This window comes from Macaca thibetana, chromosome 7, assembly GCF_024542745.1.
Source record: "Macaca thibetana thibetana isolate TM-01 chromosome 7, ASM2454274v1, whole genome shotgun sequence".
Lineage (NCBI taxonomy): Eukaryota > Metazoa > Chordata > Mammalia > Primates > Cercopithecidae > Macaca > Macaca thibetana.
Window position 1 is genome coordinate 55,421,254 of NC_065584.1, and position 27,112 is coordinate 55,448,365.

Below are 27,112 nucleotides of genomic sequence, written 5' to 3' on the forward strand. Positions count from 1 at the left end.
TTACTTATTCAAATTCTACTTATTAAAAGATCAATGCTCAATGTTAAAACGATTATCATTTTAATAAATAATAAATATTTAATACCTAGTATATCAGTTACCCATTTCTGTATAACAGGCTCACTTCAAAATTGAGTGGTTTGAAACAGTCCATTTTATGGTTTTATGTTCAGTGGGTCAATTATGCTGGGCTGGACTCAGCTAGGAGGTTCTTGTGCTGGTCTTGTATGGACTTATTCTTGTGGCTGCAGTCTTCTGGTGGCTTGACTGCGGACTGGTTTGTCTGGGAGGCCTCAGTCGGCAGGGCTTGTCTCATTTCCTAGCATGTTAGCTTGGGCCGGCTCCTATGGTGGCACAGTGTTCCAAAAGGGCGAAAGTGAATGCTGTAAGGCCCAGATGCGGAAGTTTCACACCATCACTTCCACCACATTCTGCTAATCAACGTAAGTCCCAAGGCCTGATTGGATAAAAGGAGGGGGAAACAGACTACCTCTTGATGGGAGCAGTGTGCGTACAGCGACGAAGGAATGATTGCAGTCGTTTTTGTAAACAATCTGCCATTCCTAGTAGAAAATCAATACTTACCATAATTATGATATTTACACAATAGCTTTATTTTCTTTCACATGAAAACAAAAAGTATTAAGCCACAGAGAATTTCCCTCCTGGACCATTTATCATACTTTGAGTTTCTGACTCATTCTCCACTGTGAGAAAACAGCTATCACTTGACATAATTGGAAAAAGGGCAAAAAAGGAGTCAGCTTATACCCTGGACGTTTGCCACTTCCATTTCTGTTGCCTGCCCCCAGGATCCAATACATAGTATCACAATGGGAAATAGTAAATCCCCATTCCCCCTTCTCGAGTTTCAACTGTTTCTTCTGTGTTTTCTCCAGCGTCCTCACATCAAATCCAGGAGAATTAGGGGAGAGGAGAGCACTTCAGAAAGACAGCAGATGAAAATCTGATTACTTTTTATTATGTGAGGTTGTAGAGACATATTCTGTAATTTGGCTTGATATCAAATATTGTCACAGAGGGTATGTTTCGTTATAGGGATAATTATGTGCTAAAAGGGAAACTCTTCCAGCCTATTGCTGAGTTCTATGTTTTCTCCTTCCCATAGCCCTTATTGCCTTCTAACATACCATGTAATTTAGTTATTTACTGTTTTTTGCTTGTGAACTGTTTCTCCCTGCTGGGATATAAGTCTCCAGAGGGCAGGAATCTTTGTCTTTTTAATTGATTGTTGTATCCACAAGGATTAAAACAGTGCCTGGCATAGAGTAAGTGCTCAATACAGATGTGTTGAATGAATGAAGGAGGGAATGGGAGACTTGGCCAGTGCTGCTGGAAGGTCTAATAAGACGAGTGCAGATATCTGGCCTTGACTTTTGTGGAATGTACCTACATTGGGGACCCTGCTGAGAGCTCTTTCTGTAGAATGGTGGGAATAAAAACCTGAATAGAGAGAAGCTAAGGAACAGAACGGGGGAGAAATAAAAGGTGAGAAAGTAAAGCTAGGAATGAAAACAACAATATGAATGAGTTTGAAGAGCTTTGAGAGTGTTGAAAAATTTAGTGGTAGCTGGAGGGGCCATGAGGTCAAGAGAAGTTTGCTTTTTAAAATGGATAATAGCATATAGATGGAAATCATCCTTAAGGGAGGGAGAAAAAGATGATACAGAAGAGAAAAAGTGTACTTGCCAGTGCAGACACCTTGAGAACATGAGAGGGCTGTAGGGCACAAGTAGAGGAGTGCCATGAAGAGCAACAGGTGCCTTTCTTCCACTGAAGCAGGATGGAAGCCAGTGTATGTGGGCACAGGTGCAGGGAGTTTGCTGGAACTGGTAGCGCAGGATGAGGAGGTTGTGGAAGAAAAAAGAGGGAATGTTGACGATTTCCAGTAGAAATGATGTGTATTACTTCCTGGAATAGAAAAGTGCATTCACTGGGAAAATGTGCTCATTAATATGTCAATGAGGATACAACGTAGTGGAACTTGGCATTTATAAAGGCAGCATGCTACACTTCCTTGTGAAGCTGGTTTCACATCCATTGTTCTAGATCTCAGTGGATGGCATCATTGCCCACGCAGTTGCCCAAGCTAGAAACCTGGAGTCATCCTTGACTCTTTCCTCTCCCTTGGCCTCTACATCTAAATAATCACCAAATCCTGTTGGTGATTATTTATTTGTTTGTTTGTTTATTTATTCAGGGCCTCTCTCTGTCACTCAGGCTGGAGTACAGTAGCACGTTCACAGCTTACTGCAGCCTCAACCTCCTGGGCTTGAGCAGTCCTCCTGCCTTGGCCTCCAAAAGTGCTGGGATTATGGGCATGAGCCATGGCATCCGGCCCTTCTGACTACTTCCAAATACATTGAGAGCTGTTCACTTCTCTGTATACCCACTGCTACTTTCTTAGATCTAGTTACTTGAATCACTGCAGGTTAGGTCCCTCACTGGACTTCCAGCCTCTAGTCCTGTTCACATCTGTGAAATACCCCATATTATAGCCTGATCACCTGATCATTCCAAAAAGGAGATCTGATCATGATACTCCCCTTCAATGCCTGTTCATTGTCTCTTGATCGCCTTCAGGTGAAAGTCTGAATTCTCCAACTTGGCATACAAAACTCTTCATGCCCTGGCTCCTGCCTATCTCTCCACGAGGCCATATTGTTGTCAGAGAAGAGACAACAATAAAGTTTTGAAAACTGATAAGAAAATGGACAACAAATCACTGACTTGGCAAATAAGGATACTTTTATGCATGTGAATTATAAACCTGAAAATTAAAAAGTGGAACTTTTTTATAGTAGACAAAACATACACAGATATATAGTCTAAGAGTATTTCTAAATCAATGAGAGAAGAACATTAACAAAAAATATTAAGCATAAATTGGGGACTGAGATAATGGTCAGAGGAAGGAAAATTATCTGTAAAATCTAAGTTAAAAAGTATGTCCAATGCAAAGGCCTAAGAATGATACAATGGACTTTGGGGACTGGGGGAAAGGGTGGGAGTGGGGTGAGGGATAAAAGACTACACACTGGATACAGTGTAAACTGCTTGGGTGATAGGTGCACCAAAATCTCAGAAATCACCACTAAAGAACTCATTCATGCACAAAAATAAATAAGTAGATAAATACAAAAGAAATGCTAAAAATATTTTTAATGGAAAATAAAAATAAAAAGTATGTCCAAATTGGGAGCCCATGCTTACCCAAATTTGCAACAATTTGAACATCAAAAAGAACAGTGATTTAATCAATTGAATCACACTAAATTTTAAAAATCTATGTTTCTATAGGGATACTAAAAAAAGAGAAAGCCAAAGAGAGAACTCATAAGCCATCATTTGAGATGGCTTGATAATTGACTTCTTACTTTGACAACTGGTAACTAAAGAAAGAATTAAGCATTTATCTAACCTTTATGTAAGGAATGTATCTTAGAGTAACCAAATAGCTCCAAATGAAAGAGAAAGTTCTATTTTCAGAATAATGCTTGCCAAGAATGTAGAAGGACAGAATTTAAAAATCAACATTCTGTCACTCAATAAAAGGCTTAGACTATTACCCTAACCCAGGGATGAATCTTAGCAAGCAATTAATATTTATCTTCTCTAATATGATGAAGATGCAGTGTGAAGTATACCACCATCTATGATAGATTTAAAAATTAACTTGAATTCATCGTATTTAGTTTTAACTTCAGATGTAAACTTCAGCAGTTGAGAAACAAGTTGAATGCCATAGTAAATGGCAAGCAGACAAAGTCAGGAATTAGGAAAACTGTCCTGGTTGGCTCTTCAACAAGTCAGAGTCATTAAAAAGAAGAAAGACAGGACTGGGTGCAGTGGCTCATGCCTGTAAACCCAGTACTTTGGGAGACTCAGGTGGGTGGATTGCTTGAGCCCAGGAGTTTGAGACCAGCCTGGGCAACATGGCAAAAACCCTATCTCTATTTAAAAATACAAAAAAATAGCCAGGCATGGTGGTGCCCACCTATAGTCCCAGCTACTTGGGAAGCTGAAGCAGGAGGATCGATTGAGTCCAGGAGATCGAGGTTGCAGTGAGCTGTGATTGTACCACAACACTCCAGCCTGCGTGATAGAGCAAGATTCTGTCGCAAAACAAAAAAAGGAGGAAGAAGAAGAGAAACTGGGCTCGATTAAGAGACTCAAAGGACATTTCACCCAGAAGCAATGCATGCTCCTGGATTGGGCTGTGGGTTGAACAAATTAGCTATAAGGGACACTTTGGGAACAAATTGTGGAAATTTGAATATGGGCTAGATATTAGATAAGATGAAAATATATTGACATGGAAAGCTGGAGAACCTTAAGTTAAATTAGCAGGGGTTTTGGGCTTTTGGAGGGTAACTTTTTACAATGCTCACATCCTTTTAAATAATTAAAAATAATTACAATACTAAGTAGTAGTAGTAGTTTGAAAGTGCAAAGAAGATGGATGAAGATGTCCCGACAGGCAGGGAGTGAAGCTCAGCACCTTCATTTTGGGCAAGGGCTCCACGGCGGGGATGGTCCTGCAGGATCCTGGCCTTTTATCTCATCTGTCAGACTACACCCAATAGAGGAAATGAGATTCCTGAGCAATCCTTCCCTAAATAGAAAAGTTTTATAGGCATTTCTACCTCTAGCTTCCATGAGAAATAGTTCATCTGCTGTTGTCTTAGGACTTGTTATGTTATTTGAAAAGATGGTCATTGTTCAGGTCAGAAGAAAAAAGAGTTCTCAGGTTCCTATCATCCCCATCTTTTATTGCCTTTGTTGTTGTCTGCGTATATAAAGATGGAAGGAGGAATAAGTACTTGTGAAGAAGCTATGGTTGTTCATGTTGCTCTAGATTCCATGTAGCTTTGTGGCAAAACTGGGTTACGAGAAGGAAATTATGCACCTTAATTAGGGTTTTTGAAATTCAAATTGAACAAACTTGAGAACATTTAGAGTGGACTCAGAGCTAGAAAGTGGCTGACCCTGAGGACCGTCCAAAGCGAAACCCCATCTGCTTTTGCAATTGGCATAGCAAGAGACACATTGGATCCTTGATCAGAGTTGCCCTGCCTGGGTAGACACCTAGTCAAATTAACTAATGCATTAAAGATACAAATTCTTCCCTTTCCTTTTCTTGGTGCTCTGTGGAACTCAGCATTAATAGGATACCAACTACAAACAAACAACAAACAAGCAAAAAATTAAATGGGCTGATAGCACTTTTCTTTGGAAGTTCAAGGAAAAGTTATTAAACCATAATTCCATGTCAATAATATTAGGACTTTGAGAATAGCTTGCATCCTTGATTTTCTTTTCCTTTTCACCATTTTCATCTCTACTGGGAACTTCAACTCAAAAAGATGATATACTCAATGCAAGAAAATTGATGTCACTTAAAAGCAGCGCTAATAATAGAAAATAAATTATTTATAGCTAGAGGTCGTCTTCTGTATCTAAGACTAGATTATCTATACCAGACTACACTACTGATAAACTGCAGTAGATTACTGTGTTTTCTTGCCCTTCTAAAATTCTTGACTATTGTGAAACAGATCGTTATGGTTGTGAAGTATTTCAAGCACTTGTGCTCCCTCTAGAGGAGCAATATAAAAAACCTCAGGGCTGTCAGTGCCAAGATTTTGAGGTTAAATTTTGGTGTCATTTAAAGAAGAAAGAGATCATGTGGAAATAATTATCAAAATCTAATTTTAATTAACTATAATTTATAAATTATAAAAGTAGTAATTCTCTATAAGCATACATTTTAATATTAGTTTCTAAATTGAAATATGTCTTTCCACTTTTGTCTGCTACACAATACACATAAAATCCTGCTTCCTGTTTTATTTTCTCACATTGCATTTTCTTTTTAATTTTTTAACTGTTTTTCGAGACAGGGTCTCATTCTGTCACCCAGGCTGGAGTACAGTGGTTCAATCTTGGCTCACTGCAACCTTTGCCTCCTGGGCTCAACCGATCCTCCCACCTCAGCCTCCTGAGTAGCTGAGACCACAGGTGCTTGCCACCATGCCTGGTTAATTTTTTGTATTTTTGGTAGTGACGGGGTTTTGCTAATGTTACCCAGGCTGGTCTTGACTCCTGGCCTCAAACAATCTGCCCACCTCGGCCTCCCTAAGTGCTGGGATTATAGGCATAAGCCACTGCCCCTGGACTACTTCTTGTTTGTTTGTTTGTTTTTGAGACAGAGTCTCACTCTGTCGCCCAGGCTGGAGTGCAGTGACACGATCTCGGCTCACTGCAACCTCTGCCTCCTGGGTTCAAGCGATTCTCCCACCTCAGCCTCCCAAGTAGCTGGGATTACAGGCACCCGGACATAAAAAATTAGCCATGCACTGCTAATTTTTTTGCATTTTAGTAGAGATGGGGTCTCACCATTTTGCTCAGCCTGGTCTTGAACTCCTGAGCTCAAGCAATCTGCCCACCTCAGCCTTCCAAAGTGCTAGGATTACAGGTGTGAACCACCGCACCCGGCCTTACTTCTTGTATTTTCTGAGTAACATTCTATTTATCATATCTACTGAGTAATTTGTAGTAATTTCTCCTACTGCTGGACAGCTAGATTGTTTTTAATTATTCAGGAACAACTACACTTAACATTTGTATGCATGTAGCACTTTTATGTTTGGGGTCTGTTCCTAGGAGTAAATCTCAGCCTACTAAATCAGAGGATACGATCTTTTGGGGAAATGACAGCACATATTTCCACATTACTTCCTAACAGAGTTGTGCTAATTTATAAATCACCAGAAATGTATGAAAATATCGATTTCAACACACCCTCCCAGCACTGGGTACTGCTTTTTAAAAAATGTTTTGATAATTTAGTGGGCCAAAAAATGCCATTTCATGGTTTTAATTTGAACTTTGTGGGTGAGGTCAAACATTTTTCCGAGTTTATGAGTTTTATTTCCTCCTTTGAGAATTCTCTGTTCATGTTTTTAATGCATTTATCTTTGGGGACAATGCTTTCTTAGTTATGTGAGCTCTTACTATCACTACAAGTATATTACCACTGCCACCACTACTAATTAGCTATCATTTGTCAGTCAACCATAATAAGTAGAATATATGCCAAGAGCTTTATGTATATTTATGCCTTGCCACAACCTGCAAGAAGGAAGGAAATTGAGGTTTAGAGAAGCTAAAGGACTTATCCAAGGCCACATGGCCTGGACAAAATACTTTCTACTATCACCTCTGCTCCATATAAAGATACAGTACAGCCATGTCCTGCATAAAGCCATTTCTGTCAACAATGGACTGCATATATGGTGGTGGCCATACAGTAAGCCAAAGTTAATTTATTATCAAAGAAAAAAACCCTATTTTTAAATAAAAATAAATTTAATGTAAGTGTACAGTGTTTATAAAGTCTACAGTAGTGTATAGTAATGTCCTAGGCCTTCACCTTCACTCACCACCCACTCACTGTCTCATCCAGAGCAAATTCCAGTCCTACAAGGTCCATTCATGGTAAGTGTCGCACACAAGTACACCATGTTTTCCTTTAATACTATATTTTTACTGTGCCTTTTCTATGTTTAGATATGTTAAATACACAAATGCTTACCACTGTGTTACAATTGCCTACAATTTTCAATATAGTAACATGCTGTACTGGTTGGCAGTCTGGGAGCAATAAGCCATACCATGTAGCCTAGGTGTGCAGTAGGCTGTACCATCTAGGTTTGTGTAAATACAGGGTATGATGTTCTCACTACAAACTGCTTAATTACACATTTCTCAGAATGTATATCATCATTAAGCAATATGTGAATGTATATTTTATTAATATAAAATATATTAACTCTGCAATATTTTTCCCAGGCCTGTCTGCCCTTTTATTTTACCTACTTTTTTTGACATATAGAAGTAGCAAATACTAATGTAACTATAACCTTTCCAAAGCCAAACACACTTGGTTTTAATTATATTTCATAATGGCTATTTGCAGTAATAAAAAGATCAGACATGATTGGCTTTCTTTAAAAAAAAATTAGAGTTTAGATGAATGTGCTCCAAATTGTCAAACAGTTATTCCTAAATCATACTGACTAACTTTTGTCTTCCTCATCGATTTGTGAGGCATTCTTTGTTATTCATATACTAAGACCATATTTGGACTTAACTTTTTCATTGATCTAGGCTATTCTTTGTACAATTACCACATTGTTTTAATTATATCATTGTAAGATGATTAAAACAGAATGAGACTCACCTTCTAACAACTTTTTTTTTTCTGAATTTTCTTCCTTTTTTATTCTCTGAGTGAACTTTGAGATCATTTTGTCAAAGTAGGCAAAACCCCCCAAAACCTATGTTTTTCTTTTAAAGAAAGAACTCAAAGCAGCAGAGATTTTCATTGTGGTTCCATTAGACCTATAAATTAATTTTGAACATCATTTTTATATCCAGTCTTCCTAATCAGGAATAATCATCTGGTTACTTTTTCAAGTTTTATTTTATATTTCTTCATATAATTGTGTTTTTACTTCATGTTGTCACTACATGTCTTGTTAAGATTATTTCCAGGCATTACATATGTTTTAGTTGCTATTGCATATAGGACCTTCTGTTTGTTGGTTTGTATATGTTACTGCTAGTATATAAACATATTATTGACTCTATATTGTCATATTTATAAGCTTTTATATATTTTAATAGTTTATCAGATAATTCCTTTATGTTTTATAGTTACACAAGATCAGTTTTAAATGATATATTTCTTCTTGTGTGTATAGTAAAGAGACACCACAGCAGACCTGAGACTGCTATTTTTAGAAAGGCCTGCTTGCAAGGTTGCCCATGGTTGGCATCTGGTAACCTGGATTTTGGGAGGGTCCCCACCATTTCTTACATGATAAGGGTGGTTTGCTGTGTTGGGATTGCTTTGTGCACATAACATAGTGTATGCTGAACAGCTGCTATTTGTCTAGGAATTTGAAATTGTGGTATGTGCCAGGCATAGGCTGCCTATACCACCAACTCCCCAAAAAACCTCGGGCACTGAGTCTCTAGTGAGCATCCCTGATAGGTAACACTTCACCCATATTGTCACCTTGTTGCTGAAGAAGGAAGCACATCCCTGTGCCTCTGATGGGAGAAGCCTCTAGGAAGTCTGCATCTGGCTTCCTCCTGACTTCATTCCATGTGATTCTTCCCTTTGGTGTTTTTGCTTTGTATCCTTTCCCTGTAATCAACCGTAGCCATGAGTGCAACTGTATGCTGAGTCCTGCAAGTCCGTCTAGAGAAGCCTTGAAACCAGGGGTGGTCTTGGGGACCCTTGACGCAATTTGTAATGCTTATCTGTTCTGTGTGGTATTTTTGGCCAAGTCTAGGTATCAGTATAGATGGAGCTGCTGTGGGTGACCAGATGGGGAAAGGTTGGACCCCTCCTGATGTGATGCCCTGCCATCCCATTTCATGTGCCCTACTCTTGCGAGGCTCTGGGAAGCTGACCTTGAAAATTGCTTGTCCCAGCCAGGCACAGTGGTTCGTGCCTGTAATCCCACAACTTTGGGAGCACTAGGCTGGTGAACTGCTTGAGCCCAGGAGTCTGAGACCAGCCTGGGCAACATGGTGAAACCCTGTCTTTATAAGAAATACAAAAACTTAGCTGGGCATGGTGGCATGTGCCTGTAGTCCCAGCTACTCAGGAGACTGAGGTAGGAGGATCATGAGAGGCCAGAAATTTGAGGCTGTAGTGAGCTATGATCATGCCACTGCACTCCAGCCTGGGTGACAGAGAGAGACCCTGTTTCCAAAGAAGCAAACAAAAACAAGAACAAGAAAAGTACTTATTGCTGTGATTTACCTCTAAATTATAGGATTGACTGTATCTTGTACAGTTTTATATGAACTGATCTTGCTTCAACTTTTTACTAAATACTTTTAGTCATTTCATTTAAGAGATTCCCTGCCCATTTCCATAATTATTTGACAGTCTGCAAACTTAAAGAAGTTATGTTTTGGGTAATGTAGTCAGTAAACTATTCCGACTAATCCACCAGTTGGAAAAATGCTGCAAAAATTTGAAAAGTCTGAAAAGCATGAGAAAGGTGATAAGATAGGATTTATCATGACAAAATCCAAATGGCAACGAGAATCTAGAGGGAAAAGCAGGATGCAGAAGTTGCAGCTGGGTGGTGGTTCATGCCTGTAATCCCAGCACTTTGGGAGGCTGAGGCAGGCAGATCACTTGGGCTCAGGAGTTCGAGACCAGCTTGAGCAACTGGTGAAACCCCATATCTACAAAAAATTACCTGGGTGTGGTGGCACAGCCTGTGGTCCCAGCTACTCAGCAGGCTGATGGAGGAGGATAGCTTGAGCCCAGGAGGTGGAGGTCACAGTAGGCCAAGATCGTGCTACTGCATTCCAGTCTGGCAGACAGAGCCAGACCCTGTCTCAGAACACAGAAGTTGCTTTTGCCTCTGAGGACATATGTCAATGAAGGAAAGCTGGATTTTATTGTTTTTATTCTTTCAGGGTCCACAAGTTCAGAAATTAAAGTTTATGTTCCGGCAAAGGTGGGGAGTCTAATAGGAAACCTTCCTCCACCCTTCCTTAGGTCAGGAATGAGCTAGACGTAAACCTAAACCCACTTTTACCCTCTAACCCTCCAACACTCCCCCAGGAGATCTTAAGGGAAAAAAAAATTCTTTTGTGTTGAACAGTGCAGAGGAGGGAAAGTAAAGAAAAACCCAATCTCTGTGAAGTGACAAGCACGTGCTGGAAGTCTGTGTGAGTTTGTAACTCCAATTCACCTCAACTGGATGGTCCAAAAAACCCTATGCTCTGAACTGGGTTAAAGAAGTCCTGGACCGACCCTAGGTGCCTGGAGAGTGCAAATCCCCTCTGGAGGAAGGCACCATCATTTTAAGCATCAGAGAATCTCCAGAATACGTGTTCTCATAATACCCAAGCTCACCAGAAAATAAGGTAACATCAGTCAGAATCAGCAGGAATAGACCTACAGTGACTTCAGGTATCCTTCATTATCTACATTTTCATTTTGAACATGCAGACCATTCTAAGACATGTAACCTTGAGAGGATGGCAGCTGGATAAAATCAAGCTACCATATCTCAAAAGGTCCAGCTGGAAGGGGAAAATGACCTTGGGCCTCATGGAAGAGCTTCCCTGGATTATACTTAGGACAAGTAACACACTGGGAATAAATCTTTTTGTGCCACTGTGGAGGATGGTTTCCAGTAACATTGTTTACACTAGGATATACTTTTATCTGGATTCCAATGTGTCAAGTTATTAACACATTCCTTAAGGGGTACCTGACATCCCATTGGAATAATGGTTTATTATTAAGTCCATACAATATTTTAGTTTCAGGAGACAGGTGTCTCCCTGTCTGTTTCCAAGTGGATTTCTCTTTTGTTGGGGCTACATTCTAGGTTTCCTTCGATATGTTTTTAAGTGTTTCAGGCTTTATGATCATTTTTTGGATTGGGGCTGGTGGCTTCAATGCTGCTTTTTTAGCTGTAGCAATAGCAAATTAATTAACTCCACTTTTAGTGGTGTCCAATGTAGAGTGACCTGGGATTTTCACAATTGTCAAAAGTTTTGGTTGAGAATAGTTTCTAACAGCTCTGATATTTGGTTGTCCATTTTTTATGTGTTGTTGCCCTGAGGAGGTTAAATATCCTCTCTCCTTTCACATTCCAAAGTCATGAGCAACTCCAACAGCTTAGCAGCTGTCAGCGTATGTTCACAGTCTTGTCTTTTGCTAATTGACAAGCTTGAGTCAGGGCAATCAATTTGGCCCCTTAAGCTGATTTGGCTTGAGGAAGAGGACCACTTCAATTACCTCTAGTAAAGAAACCACAGCATATCCTGCTCTAAAATTTCCATCCTCCCCTCTTAAATAAGACCCATCTGTATACCATTCTATCTCAGCATTATCCAGTGGCATCTCTTGTAGGGCTGTCCTGGGAGCGAGAAGTTGGTCAGTCATCAGAACATAGTCATGAGGGTTTTCATCAGAAGAACCAGGCAAGAGAGTGTAAGTTAATTATTTGGAGCATATTATCTCAGTCAAACTGTATAAAATAATCTAAAATTGATTCATTTGGGTTCTGGTGGCATTGCTGGATTTTATTCCAATCCACAACCCTTTGGAATATTGAAGAAATGATATTTAACAGAGCAGTTGCTCATTCCCACACATCTTTGTGCCTGTGCTCTCGATTTCTGGGGGCTGGTTATTGTAGCTCTATTGGGCCTTCAGGGGTTAAGTCTGCTACAGGGTCTGACCACTGTACTTTCTCCAGTCATTCCTTAGCTTTAGCTTCCGAGACCAACATGTGTACCAGCTGTTAGAGGTCTGAATGGCCTGGGTCATAGGTTCTGATAATGAATTCAAATTCTTGGGCAAACCCAATTGGATCTTATGCAGACCCAGAAATTCTTTATGCCCTGCAACTCAGCCTTTGACCAGGGTTGGTAGACAATCACTGGGGTTCCCCTACGTGTTGCCGGTTGTTCCCAAAACAGGGTGATCATGAGAGATGGCCCTGCGGGGTCCCCCTTTTCCACATCTTCCAAATGAGAGGCTGCTGCTGGCACTGTCAGGGAATTGTCAGGAGGTAGGATCTTGGAAGTTAGACTCCCTACTGCCTTCTGTTGAGTGAGTGGCATATAAGGAGGGGAAGATGTTAGATTGAAACATGCAGGAGAAGGAGGGAACAGATCTGGTCCGGGAAGTTCAGAGAGGTCAGGGGTAAAGTGGGGGTGTAATTAGAGATGGGGAGGTGCCACGGGGAAGTAAGGGATTCTGAGGATTTCTTTAAGAGAGACAGAACTTTAGAGAGTCCTTGGTTAGGACTCTAAGTTGTTTGTTGGCTTCTTGTAAGGACATGAGGCGATCTTCCCCCTATTTGCTCCTCTCTAGGTACCACTGAAAGTAGCTCTCCCATTCTGGTTGTTTAGTTTTTGTGCCTGCGTTTTGCATCCTAGTTCACAGGTACACTAAGTTGGGCATCTCAGAAGATCCCCATCAAGGCCACTGTAAGTTAGAATCTGCCTTGGTTATAGTGGTCCACTTGATTAAATATTTGCATGACAATTCACTCTAAGTGTTTTTGCATATACCTGGCTGGAGTTTCTAAGGGCGGAACTTTGTGTTCCACAGCTGTGGGGCTTTTAGCCAACTTAAAGGGCTCCTTCCACATAATTTAGAGTTTTCTTTCAGATTTGACCAAGTCGGAGGGTTTGTTGGATCCAAAGTGTGCTGCTTGGGGACCTAGCTTTTCAGGGCCGTTACTCCCTGAACTGGTATGGTGGCTACCTGGCACTGTGTGTCAGGGGCTCAAGGTGGGGGAGATGAGCTCCTTGTTTGCACCTGCTAGCTGAGATTAGACCCTAAGTATGTTCTTCTGATGGGAAATCCTACTCAGAGCCATTGCACATCTGAGAGGGGCATGCTCTTATTTCTTTGGGGAGGAAAATTCCATACTCATAAGCTAGAGGGTTTAGAGTTGGCCAAATCCAATAAGAGAAGGACTGAAACATACAAAAATACCTAACAAGACAGAAACAAATAAACAAGACATCTAAGCAAAACGAACAGCAATCACACAAATTATACAATTTCTGAGTGCTCTAAATGTAAGGAGAAATCAAGACCAGCTGGTTGTTAACAGTAACTTTAGTTATTAACGAGAATTTGCAAGACAGAATCTCAACTCAGCTCCTTACCTAGTGATGAGGCTCAAGCTGAAGACTGTTCTCCACTGATAAGAAGCAGACAAGCTTGCCTGCCTTGACGGAAGCAAGTAAAAACTCCCACAAAAAAAAAAGTTTTTTTTTTTTAAACATCAAATTAAACCTCAGAGCCCCAACTTCCTGCAGGGAGGAGGTCCCAGACCTCGACAAATTGTCCTATTGGTTTGGGCTATAAAGAGCCCAAACTGGTACCAATAAGAGAGCTGCTGCAGGCTGGGGCCACCTTCACTCAGGATCCCTCCGTGGTCAATCAAGGAAAATGACCCAGGCAAATCTCAATCATTTTTTGAGGTTTATTTGCCAAAGTTAAGGATACACACCTGGGAGATAGGTCTATTCCTTTCCCCAAAGATGATTTTGAGGGTTTCAATATCTAAAGGGGAAAGGGAAGGATATTGAGAAATACATAATTTTCATGTGAGAAGAGGGTAGGGGAAAACAGTCATTCATGCCTTTGTCTGGCTCAGTGAATCTGCATTTTTACATAATATAGATAATGTAGACGATAGAGCAGAGGAAACAATCAGATATGCATTTGTCTCAGGCGAGCAGAGGGATGACTTTGAGTTCGCGCCTATGTCCCCACACCTGTGGAGAAAAGCTATCAGTTCACATTGCCATGATGCATCTTAACAGAAACACTTTAGGGTAAAAGTCTTGGGGCCTCCAAGGAATTTCCCTGTGGGCGAAATGTGATGGAGGTATGTAGCTTTTTGTATTTTAGCCATCTTATTTAGGAACCAAAATGAGATGCAGGTTGGCATGACCCAGTTTCTAACTTGACGTTTCCATTTGGCTTAGTGAGTTTGGGGTCCCAAGATTTTTTTTACTTTCACACAATCATAATCAGTAAATCACTGTACTTTATCTTTTTCATCTAATTGGGAACTCTGGGTGTTTTTTAATTTGGGGAGAATGAACAGTATTTTCTAAATTCATTATGAATTGTGTGTCATGACAGTTATTGTTTCCATATTCTATTTTGTAGTGATAAGAAACTGATGTTGGCAAGCTACCAACTTTGTTTGCCCAGGTGTTTATACAGTGCATTGCTAGACTAATCTTAAACATCAATTATCGCCAATTTGGGGCTTTATTGTTTTGAAATCTATAACTCATACTTTAGTACTTTGTAACATTCGCACTACATTGCATGATTTTTAACTTCTAGTTTGTCTTGTGTTTCCAATTAGACTCCAAGTGCTTACTGGGTTTAAGATCATCATAGGACCCTATACTTCACCTAAAATGTACTTTCATTTGAGCTTTGACTTGACTGTATTTTTATTGTTTTCTCTGGTTGAAGCATTTTAGTTGGGGGAAAGAAAAGCTTGTATCTTCTCCCTGTATTTGTAACCAGAGCATGATAGGTTCTAAACACCTTCGTTGCAAATATTTTTAAATTGAACTTACTCCTGAGTTCGTGCAGTTTGTATAAAAATATCTGGAAGACTAGAATGTTCATCTCACTGATATCAGGTGAGATCTGCTAATTCATTCCACTGAATTTGGCTATTGTGAAACGGTAGGGAGAGGAAGCCTAATTATAGTACCACCCATCCTACGCGCTCAGCTTTCCTCCACCTAGAGTCTGGGAACACCCAGACCAGCAATCCTAGCCTCACTGAAGAAAATAATTAAAGAGTAGGCCACTCAACACTGTTCTAATAAGACAAAGTTGTTTTTACAACGTTAAGATTGCCTAATTAACAAACTTTTTATGTTGTTAATTTCATCATGTATGAGTTGCTATTTCCTGGATAAAAATTGAAACATACATGTTAACTTACATAATGTCTATAACAGTGGGAAATAATATAGAGCAAAAATATTTTCTCCTACGTGTACTATTTTCACCTTTGGTTGGCCTAAGAGAAAAATCCTTACATGGTGATATGAGAACATTCTTCATCAGATACAGAGGAATCTTTAACCAAGCCGTACAGCAGCCTCTTATTGAATAGACATACATTTTAGGACTATCATGAGAGAGAACACCTTTTATTCAATATATTTATAGTATATTTATAGCTCTTCTACAGTATATGTGTGAATTACTAGGAGAAATGAGAAAAAAATAGGTGACTGTCTAGTCCTCAAGGATTTTAATGCCTGGAAAGAAAGATTAAATGTATAATATTTTCCTGAAAATATACAAGAAAGTCAAATTATGAAATTTTGAAAATAGCTTTACATATTTCAATGGAAATTTTTATCCTATAGAGAGCTAGAAAATACTCAATCCCTAATGAAAGCTCACTTTAGATATAATCTTTGACAATATTTTCATAAACGAAGGCTCTTTAGTTTATCTTCTTTCACAAGGGAACAGCATCAGACTTAGTGCCCAATTACGTGTCTGCAGGAGGCCAAAGAAATATCATTGCCGAGGGTAGCATCTTTACCTCCAAGTGAGCAAGACAGGTCCCATCACTGCTATAAGAACTTTGAACTTGGGAAATAATCAGTAATGGCTTCCAATATTGAAAGATATTTAAAAGCTGTAACTTTGCTGAGAACATTATAGATAAAAACACTGTAGAAGTTCAGGTGTTGAGAGATTATCTGCAACTGAAAGGATCTGAGAATCAGAGGTCAGAGAAACATACAGTCTATCACATACTTTCTTATCTTTTTTTGGTATTTTTCTTTTTTTTTGTTTTGTTTTGTGCAGAGCAGTGGTTCTCAAATATTAGCATGCATGAGAATCACCTGGAGGGCACGTTAAAGCCCAGATTGCTGGCCCCACCCAAGAGATTCTGATTCAACAGGTCTGACGTGGAGCTGAAGAATTTGCATTTGTAGTAAGTTTCAGGTGTTGCTACTGCTGCTTGTCCAGGACAATTTTGAGGGTTTCAATATCTAAAGGGGAAAGGGAAAGATATTGAGAAATACATAATTTTCATGTGTATTTTTTCTGCAAGAGAATGCTACAGTGGAATGACTGGAACAACAGCAAAGAACACTTTAGGTTCTTGATACACTGTCGGGTTGCTATCAAGAAAGGGTATACACATTTACGAACTCGCCAGGGGAACATGAATGTTCTTCTCTGAATAACCTCTGTTATTGAGAGTCATAGGTTTTTTGTTGTTGTTGTTGTTTGTTGTTGTTATACAATTTGATTTGATTTTTGTATTTCTTTGATTAGGCTGAATATTTGTCTACATTTATTAACCGTATATATTTTATCTTACGTAAACTTTCTCTTTGTGTTCTTTTCAGTTTTCAATCAGTGTCAAAATTCCTACTTGTTTTCAATACTTGACTTTCAATGCATCTCCTTCCTGTGAAGTTCTCCTGACAACTCTACACGTGGTCCCTAGTTTGGGCCTCCTCTTCTAATAGTAAATTTATTACTACTTCTAATAGTAAATTTATTACTACTTCTAATAGTAATAAATAGTATTGCGTACTCACAATACTTGGAGAATTTCTATGCTGTATCCTAACTGTTTACACTCCTCTCTCCTGCAGTGGACAATGAGCAACTCAAGAACTATGACTAAGTCTTATTTTTATTCTTTTCTTCAGCACCTAATCAGCTGCTTGGCACAAGGTCTCTGTCAATTATTTAATGAATTAATGAATAAATCTACAAAGATTATGGAAGAGTTGGTTGTATCTCAACATGGACTTCATCCAGATGGTATATCTACATTTTGTATAAAACAAAAAGGAGTACTAAGTCCTTAGGTAAGTCTATGAAAGCTTGTTTAAAGTAATGTAAGTGTTAATTGGACAGTGTATAAAAATTCACACTATGAAACTGCTAGACAATGAAATATTGCTGGCAACAGTTTGCTCAAAAGAAAACCAAGCTTTTTTCTTTCATTTAAAGAAAAGTAATTTCCTCTGCAAAATATTATAAAATTATATTTATTGATTCATCTGGGGCCTTTTCAAGTTAACTGGACAATTATCATGACACACCTCTCCAAAAAAGAATACAAGAAACATTCTTCCTCTGACAATAAAACACACATGTACTTACACATTGAAGATACAAACAGAAGTTAAATTTCAAAAACAACTGCATTTTTTTCATCATGTTATACTGTCAAATCATAATTCTTGTATTCCTAATTTGGCTTTTTCACAGTTTTGCTATACCAAAAAATTACATAAAAAATTACCCAGCTTTATATTATCTCTGAGATACGGGAAAAAACATAAGTGAAACAAATGAGGTTGCTGCTAAGTTGGAAATAAGTAAACATGAGTACTCTTGTCTTTGGAAGGGACTTCTGGCTGGAGGTCTTGAGTCTACGCAAATGTAGCAGCAGGCTTTGCATCTCGGAGTCCTGAGAGTGTCCGATCCAAAGGAACTCCAGAGATGCTGAAACCCCTCTAACCTCCCCGATCTGTTCTTTTACCAAAGGTGAAAGCTCTAACCTGCAAGTTGGGTTTAGAGTCTCCGCTTCAGTTGCAGCTGCGTTTCCTCCACTTTTCCCTTTCGGTCATTATGTTGCTGACCCTTGTAAACGTTTAAATGACTGTTAAAGTGCTCAGTTGTGCTCCTTTTCAGCTATATTCTGCTCCAGTTTTGAAGGTGTAATTTGAAGTAAAATCTTGTGAACCTAAGATCTTACTGTCTCCACAGACAGCAGAAAACGGCTGTAATAGGTAGCGTTAAGGTAGATGTTAAGGCCATTGTTAGTATCGTCAACTGAGGCTAAGTCCTGGGTGGGCTTTTTGCTGTGCCAGATGCCCCACTGTGCCACACAGTCAAACAGTAAACATGGCTCTACAGTAAGTCACACACTGGTTTTCAAAGAAGCATAAATCCTTCCACCAAAGAATCCACTGATAGGATAAATCTTTTATAAAACGGAGGTTTTAAAAACTGAAAGAACATTTTGCAACCCACCCCCAAATTTTGATTCCTACTGACACCCTTGACTCAATACAAAAGAAACTGGACTTCAAAAGATAAAAATGAATTTTTGCTTCTTTGGGTTGTGGGCTATAGTCATATCTTGCTCTGTGTCTAGTTATAGCTTCAGGTCTCCACATGAGGCAGCAAGTACTCCCCGATGGTGGCTGGGGAAGCCCCTCCAACCGCCTGACCTGGTCATATTTCCCACCTCGCTTCTTTATGAATATCATAATTCAGGCTATGCTTAGATCAATTGGCAAAGAAATGAACTAAACAGGGGCAATGATGATATAAAATCAATGAATCAGGTTTCACCAAAAAATGAATAGGGTAAGAAATGCTTTTTAAGAATGCCCATCACATAATCATAAATGGTGGTGTTTCCACTATATTTTATAAGACCCATATGTCTCAAGGCCTCTCTAAACAGAACAGGGCCACCAAGTACAAATGTAGGGACAATACCATTGCTTTTTAAGAATTTTAACATTGGTGACAATATATGAAATTTTAGTTGCTGTTAACAACAAAGTGAAAATGCACTGAAGGGGTTCATGACTATAGAATGGTAATACATTGTTAAGATATCAGATACTTTTGAAAATACATATACATGCTTTTGTTATGGAAGATAACTTCTAAGGATTTAAATTGTAAGTTTTTTTAAAAATCATGGTTCTTTGACTGAACATGTGACGTATTCCTCAGCGCACCACAGAGTGAAAAACACCGTCACAGACTGGATTCCATGTGAGTGGAACTGCTGCACCAGTTCCTGTACGTTAGAGGTCTTATGAAAATCTTGTGAAAAAACATCCGAAATACCGGAGTTCTGAAAATGATAAAAATCCAAGGGTCCACAATTGAAATCACAGATAGAAATCTCAAGGCTCGGAGGTCTTCTGCTTCTTCAGAGGTCCTGATCTTCTCCTTGATATCCTTAAATGCTCCATAGTAAGCGCGATACTGTTTTGAAGAAAAACATTCCATTATGATGTGGAAAGGTTAATGGCAGCAATCGATTCACTTACTTCACCTAAGTTTCTGTAAGAACATGGCAGCTTAGCTTGGAACACTCGTTTTTGGTACATTTACAAGTAGCTAAGGCCACTGCAGCTGATGGGTGCAAGCGGGGAGCTGGGAAGGTGGGGTGTGGCCAGACCTGGGAGGTAGGGCAGAAGCTGAGAACTTGTCAGAGACCCAGTCTGATTAAGTTCCTGAAGGCTATTCTACCTGCTGGGCTCAAGTTTCTAGGTCCCTGCCAGGCCAAGAAGATTTGCTGAATCTTTTACAAACAGGGTCACCATGCTTTCATACAGAGTCTCCTTCTAGCTAGCGTCCTTGCACGTACTTTCTTCAATTCTCGTTTCTTCTCCCTGCTTCCTGTCGTCTCCTATTAGTTCTCTCAGAAATAAGTCACACCTGTGAAATGTCACATGTATGCAGACACCAATAGAATGGAAGCTTTTAATCAAAGTGAAGAAACAGGAAATATGACAATGAAAAGACCTGAGATGACTTGGAAAAAAATACTGTTCAACTCATGTAAATTGCTCTACTTTTTCTTAGCACAGATTGTTAACCTTTTCATGGGTGACATCCCTTTTTTTTTTTTTTTTTTTCCAATCTAGAAGGCAAAAGCATGCACTAAAATATAAGACTGCCCTTCCTAGGTCCAACTAACTCCTATTGTCTGATCTTCCCTGGGGTCTCTGTAGCCTCCTTGGAGCCTTGCAAAATGCCTCAAACAACAGCTTTTCCTCCTATTCAGTCACCACTGATCTCTAGACCTAGCACAACCATCACTTTCCACTCTGCCTAAGGCTGGCCACTTCTTTTTGTTTTTGTTTTTTTCCATTGCATTATCTATGCCTATGATTCTAAATACATATTAGAATAAATGGACTCTAATGGAACAGGAAGCATGCAAACTCAACATTAGTAAGAAGGGATATGGATAAGAGACTGGACCTATTCGAGGCAATCAGAGAGCATGTCCTGGAGAAGATGCATTTTTCCCATAATCATTTTCTTACTGTTCTACTTTCTTCTCTATAGAGCATTTCAGTGGGCTCAGCCACTCCAATCTATTGCACTTAGGAAGACACCCTACATTGGACTCAGCTGTTTAATCTGGATGCCCTCGCCCATCTGAAGTCAGGCGGTGGCAGAGGGAATCTTAACAACTTCTCCATAACATAAATATTGTATTTCATTAAGCTTGATGCAAAGTTTGTAGGCATATGATTTTTAAAATTCACTTTAATGCTGAACACTTAACTCGATTGAATTTTCAAATTTCCAGTTTGATATAATAGGAAGAAAGTGTAAGTGTAGATAATATGGCATGAGCTTTAAAGGCAGCTTGCAGTGCATTCTCTAAGGCATGTAACATATTTTCAGGCCAGGCACGGTGGCTGATGTCTGTAATCCCAGCACTCTGGGAGGCTGAGGCGGGTGGATCATTTGAAGTCAGGAGTTTGAGACCAGCCTGGCCAACATGGTGAAACACCTACTAAAAATACAAAAATCAGCCAGGCGTGGTGGTGGGCGCCTGTAATCCCAGCTACTCGGGAGGCTGAGGCAGGAGAATTGCTTGAACCCGGGAGGCCGAGGTTGCAGTGAGCCGAGATCGTGCCATTGCACTCCTGCCTGGGCGACAAGAGCAAAACACTCTCTCAAAAAACAAAAAAACATGTTTTTGCCCAAATTATTTTTACCTTAGAAAACCACAATGTTCTGGAGGTTGGTGGGGGAGCAGGGATGGATGAGAGAGGATGTCCATGTATATATTAGGTGTTACAAGAGAGAGGTCTATAAACCAGGTAAAGATAAGTACAAGCTATTTAATCACTTGTCAGAATCCATGAAGTCAGAGAAGAGATAGAGGACACCCTGAGTGCTTGAGACAGCTCTTAGGTGTATGCTATTTTAGGGAGCAGAAAGAATGGGTGCGATGCTAGTTTCAAAGGAGGCTGTTGGAGGCCTGTAAGGGATAACAGGCAAGGGATGGGCCCAGGGAAAGGGTCTGAGGTAGATTTAAAGAGCAAAGGGCAAGGTCTGTTGTGTTACAGTACGTGGACTGGATAGAAGAGGGCATCAGAAGCCAGAGAGGGCTGCTGGGCAGGGATGTCCAGGAGCTGGCAGCAACATTATTTCAATGCCTCCCATGTCCATCAGAGGGCGTTCTTCTCACACCAATTCTTTCTGGATGTTGAGCACTTTTAAAAAATGCCTGTATATTATTATTATTATTTTTTTAGACAGAGTCTCACTTTGTCACCCAGGCTGGAGTGCAGTGGCACGATCAAGGCTCAATGCAGCCTTGACCTTCTGGGCCCAAGCAATCCTCCCACCTCAGCCAAGTAGCTGGGACTACAGACACGTGTCACCACACCTGGCTAACTATTTTTATTTTTATTTTTTGAGGCAGGGTCTCACTGTGTTGCCCAGGCTGGGCTCAAACAATCCTCCTGATTTGGCCTCCCAAAGTGCTGGGATTACAAGTGTGAGCCACCACGCCCCAGTGAACAATACATTTCGAATACAAATCCAGTGACTTGAAAGTCAAAATAACCTAATGGATTTGACGTGGATAAATGCTGGCTAGAAAATAAAATAATTTGTTTTAATTATGCTAGTATCATTTAGTTGTCTAGATCCCAACTAATCAAGCATTCTCAAATAGTTGGAATTATATTTTGCCACACTCCACTTTGAGGAGAAAGGGGCAAATGGAAAACAAACTTATGTAAAGTGTTTTATTTTTAAGTCAACCATATAGCTTATTGTCACCCATGTCTCCCCCTTCAGATAAAGATACAATTGCTAGGTCCATTACTTAGAAGAGTGTAAAATCTCCAATACCTATTCAATGTGTCCAGTAGGTCAAAGCTACTGTCATTAAAAACATGATTTGCCTTTTTCCCCTTCATTCTCTCACAGGTGTACGGTGAATTTTATGAAGGCTAGATAACAAATGATGACGTCACTTTCACAAATAATAGAATATGTGGTTGTGTATCCTTGTGTTTTCTAGACTTTTTAAGGTAGTAGGTTGAAGGTACACGTGAGTTTTCAGAGATGTTTTCAGTACTTTTGTGCTCTTAACAGGATTTTTCCACTTTATTTGCTATAATCTCTGTAACTTTACTATCATTCAATCATTTTGAAATCCCCACATTTTACTTGTACATATGGAAAACACAAGAGGTACATTTTATCTTGTTTTGCAACCATATTTTTAGAATTTCTTAGTTTTATTTTCTATTATGAGAAACACTGATGATTTAATCCACATAAGCAAAAGCTGTCTGGGTCATTAATAATTTTAAGAGTATAAAGGGGCCCTTAGACCAAAAAAAGTTTCAGAGCCACTGCCTTAGCATATAGCACTATCTCTTGAGAAGATAGTAGTTCTTGATTTTTTTTTTCTGTCCAGCAGGCAACAGTAATACATGGAAGTTATAAATAGTAATAATAATGATGCTAATTATTGAGGCAAGGTACTGGGCTAGGTGATGAATGTATATATTGTGTATATAATTTCAAATCTTATAGATTTGAACATGTTACAGAACTATCTTACAGAACAAGTATGGTTATAATCATTTTACAGATGAGGAAACTGAGGTCAGAAAGGGTAAATTAGCTGCTACCATAGCTAGTAAGTGATGAAGCCTGATTCAAACCCATGTCTGATGCTAAAGCCCTTATCCTTTCTAGAAAATGGTGGTTCTTGTGAAGAATGCTGTCAACATTAAATATATTTGGAACTTTGCAAGTTTTTTAGAAAATCTTTTTCAACTCCATTATTTCCTTCAATTCTCACATTACCCTATGAGTGATCCAAGTCCCCTTAGAGACATGTCCAAATGCAGTGTTCTTTCCAATGTATGGTGCTGCTTTCTGCATTGGTCTAACTAAAACATTCAAACCAAGGTCAAAATTTCCATGCATTTGGCTACTGTCTGCTTTATCACAGCATAGATAAGTGAGGCCCTAACTTTATAATAGGAGCTCCTAAAAGATTTTCTAAAGGGCCAGATAGTAACTATTTTAGGTTTTATGAGCCAAGAGACAAAATCATAAATATTTGATAGGTACTAATATAACATGGGAGAAAACACATTTCCACATTTTTTTTGATGGAAATCAAAATGTATTAATAATTGAGTACAATTTTTTTTTTTTTTAGACGGAGTCTTGCTCTGTCACCCAGGCTGGAGTGCATTGGTGCGATCTCAGCTCACTGCAACCTCTGCCTCCCAGGTTCAAGCAATTCTCCTGCCTCAGCCTCCCGAGTAGCTGGGATTACAGGCGCCTGCCACCATGCCCAGCAAATTTTTGTATTTTTAGAGACAGGGTTTCACCATGTTGGCCAGGATGGTCTCAATCTCTTGATCTCATGATCTGCCTGCTTTGGCCTCCCAAAGTGCTGGGATTACAGGCATGAGCCACCATGTCCGGCTGAATACAATTTTTTTTGTAATATACTTCTACTAAGGAGAAGAATAAAATGTTTTCTTGGAACAGTACTTTTCTTGAAATAGTACTTGGCTCAATTGAAGCTCAAAGCTCTTGGGCCTTATCAAATTGATTGCAGAGATTCATTTGTAAGAATTATTCTTAACTCCAGGGAGATATAGAACAGTGGCCAGGATAGATTTGGCCTGTGAGCTATGGTTTGCCAACTCCTGATTTAGAGTGTGATTCTACAAATGTGAACCCTGAATCTGAGCTTGCATATCACCTGGGAACTTGTTAAGAATGAAAGTTCTTTAAAAATGTCTGAATTAGAAACTCCGGGGAATGGGGTCCAGCCATCTTTTTTCTAGAAGCCCTGCTGGTGATTTTGAGCACATTAAAGTTTGAAAACCACTGCTATATATCATCTGTGCCTATGTCTATATTTAGACGGATATAGATTCATGTGTTTATTTATTCTGGAGGCATACCGTTCCCATCCCTGCATGCTCATGCCCCAGACTTCTTTTCCCGCACACAATAAGGCTTCAGTTAAAGGAAAATTGCTTTGTATTTTCCTTTCATTCACCATTGAAAGTAATATCCAAAATTGCTACACTCTGAGAAGAAATTTAACAACTTTCCTATTCACGGAAGTCTCAGGATTTCGAGAACATGGGATTGGCAATGGAATTTCTTTTAGTGTTGTTTTTGTTGAACAGGTACCTTGGGGGTGGGAGAAAGGAGAGAAGCAACACTGAAAAAGTTTCCTCAAGTCTCACCTACTCCCAGGTGTCTTGGCAGGGACTCCAGGAACAAATGCCTTCAAAACGAGGAGGTAATTTCATCTCCATCGCTATCCTCATTACTAAATTGAAACCAGAGATAATGGCTTTCGTGTCACCTCACTTGCCAAGATACACTCAAAACCTGTCAAGCCAGGTTATGAAAACGACACCAGCAGCTAAAACATACAAAGAGCCTCGGCCTCCATCGCCATAATCCCTGGCGGATGCAGCACCAGAAACAGCAGCCGTGGCGCCTCAAAGTTTACGCACACGTTTTTCAAAATTGAAACTATGCATCTGCAAATCACTCTGGCTGGATGAAACTTCTTTTTCCCTATCTGTGCCAACACCGGGGAGATCCTCCCAGATGCCATTCGCCCATTTCTGATACCACTGAAGTCATGAGCACGTCTAACAAAATAAAACATCACCCAGGCGTCGGGAAGTAGAGGACTCCTATTGCCAAGGAGGAACTAAGTTCTGCTCCTCCTAAGGCGCAAAAATTACCCCGAGATCTCCCCAGAAGGAAGCAGAGAGGAAGGAGTTCTGCCACATGGAGAAGGTTTTGCTGGGCTAAGGAGACACAGCCAGGCTCAGTCTTTCCCTTCCTTTCTCTAACTTTCCCTCATTTCGCTCCGCAAACTGAGTTATATCTCGGGGCTGTGGAGGGAATCCAATTTTGGGAACTCAGCAACAAACCTTCCTTGCCCAGGGCGCAGCTAGCCTGGCGCCGCGCCCATCCCACTCCGCTCCACCCTTCCCGCCCCGCATCCGCGGCCGGACAGTCCCAGTGCCCTGCTGCCTCGGGGCCCGGGAACTCACAATTACGGGCAGAGAACACATAGTGAAGAGCACGGTCATCAGTGCCAGCAGCAGAAGGTGATCCAGCTCCTCCAGGGGCTGCGGGGACGCTTCCCTCCCGTCCGCACGCGGCTCGGCACGGTCCCTGGTGCAGGAGCGCCGCTGCTGCTGCAGCCGCCGGTGCATCGCGTAGAGGTTGCGCATGGCGCCGAGGTTGCACAGCACGGTGGCGAAGACCAGCAGCGCCATGAGGCTGGAGTAGAGCACAGAGTACCCCAGCACCGACAGCGAGCCCTCCTCGTGGACCATCTGGATAAAGCACCAGGTGCCGGGGCAGTACTGCACTAACTTCCCGAAGCCCATGAAAGGTAGCGCACAGAAAGCCAGGCAGAAGGCGCTCACCACCGGGGCCACCAGTGCGCCCCGGCGCAGGGTGATGTGCCGTCGGTAGAAGAAGGGGTGCCCTAGGGAGAGCCAGCACTCCAGTGCCATGGCCAGGAGTTGCAGTGTCGAGGAGAGTCCAAAGAAGGACATGAAGAAGGCGAATGCTTGGCACAGCGAGTTGTCCAATGCGGGCACAAGCACCCGTAGACTCCGGTTCTGAGCGTAGGCAGCCAGCACCACGGGGCTTAGGAGGCACTTGCCCAGCAAGTCGGTGACCGTCAGGCCACACACCAGCACGTAGAAGACCGAGGGCGGCGGGCGCAGTGGACGCGGGGAGCACCACCCCAGCCCCGAGCGCGCCAGCAGCCCCAGGGCCAGCAGGTTGCCCAAGAGGCCGGTGCTGAAGAGCACCGCTCCCATCATCGCCGAATTGCCCTTTTCCACCGAGGTGGTGTTCTGGCAGCGGTAGAAGGGCGACCTCATGGCGTGCGGGAGCAGAGGGCTGGAGTGAAGGCTGCGGAAGGGCGAGGGTCCCGGCGCCCGGGTGCTAAGGAGCCCCCGGCAGCTCCGCGCGTGGGTCGGACAGAGAGGCTGCGCCACAGATAAAGCTCTGAGGGCGGCGGGGTGTTCCCCACAGCTGGAACCTCCTATCTAAACTCGCGGGTCACACCCCTCTTTGAGAGGCGGGACGCTCTGCAGGGTGAGCGCCTGGTGCTGGCATTGAGGAGCGCGGAGCAGGCTAGTGAAGAGCTCAGCCCGGATGCGCTGCGTTCTCGGTAGAGACAGACTGGTGCCGAGTCGGAAGGGCAGGAGGAAAATAGCCAGAATTCCAAGCACCCAACACCAGCCCTTCTAGCGAGGCAAGAGAAGAACTACTGAAATGGAGGGGAAATTAAGCGGCAGCCACCTGGGAGGAGGGCAGTGCGAGGGGTGCTGGTGGTGGAAATGGGGTGGCCAAGAACTCTGAAGATGAGCGAAGAGGGGAGGCTGAGAAAGGGCTTCCACCTAG

The 27,112-nt window shown here is 41.1% G+C and overlaps 1 protein-coding gene and 1 long non-coding RNA gene across 2 annotated transcripts; one reads left to right on the forward strand and one right to left on the reverse strand.

Moving 5' to 3' along the window:
• The first annotated feature begins 17,215 nt into the window (after positions 1-17,215).
• On the forward strand, positions 17,216-20,889 carry LOC126958558 (uncharacterized). Its single transcript, XR_007727223.1, has 2 exons — positions 17,216-17,481; positions 19,373-20,889. It is a non-coding gene; the product is annotated as an uncharacterized LOC126958558 (long non-coding RNA).
• PTGDR (prostaglandin D2 receptor) lies at positions 17,652-26,748 on the reverse strand. Its single transcript, XM_050796928.1, has 2 exons — positions 25,741-26,748; positions 17,652-19,630 (listed from the first exon to the last, which is right to left on the reverse strand). The coding sequence occupies exons 1-2, from the start codon at positions 26,584-26,586 to the stop codon at positions 19,397-19,399; spliced, it is 1,080 nt and encodes a 359-aa protein (XP_050652885.1). The 5' UTR covers positions 26,587-26,748; the 3' UTR covers positions 17,652-19,396.
• Between the last annotated feature and the right edge of the window lie 364 nt (positions 26,749-27,112).

Excerpts from the sequence above, each read along its gene's own strand:
- PTGDR (XM_050796928.1), bottom strand. The coding sequence starts at position 26,586 with ATGAGGTCGCCCTTCTACCGCTGCCAGAACACCACCTCGGTGGAAAAG. Across the intron at positions 19,631-25,740 it reads TGTGTTCTCTGCCCGTAATT|TATCGCGCTTACTATGGAGC; the intron begins GTGAGTTCCCGG and ends TCTTCAAAACAG.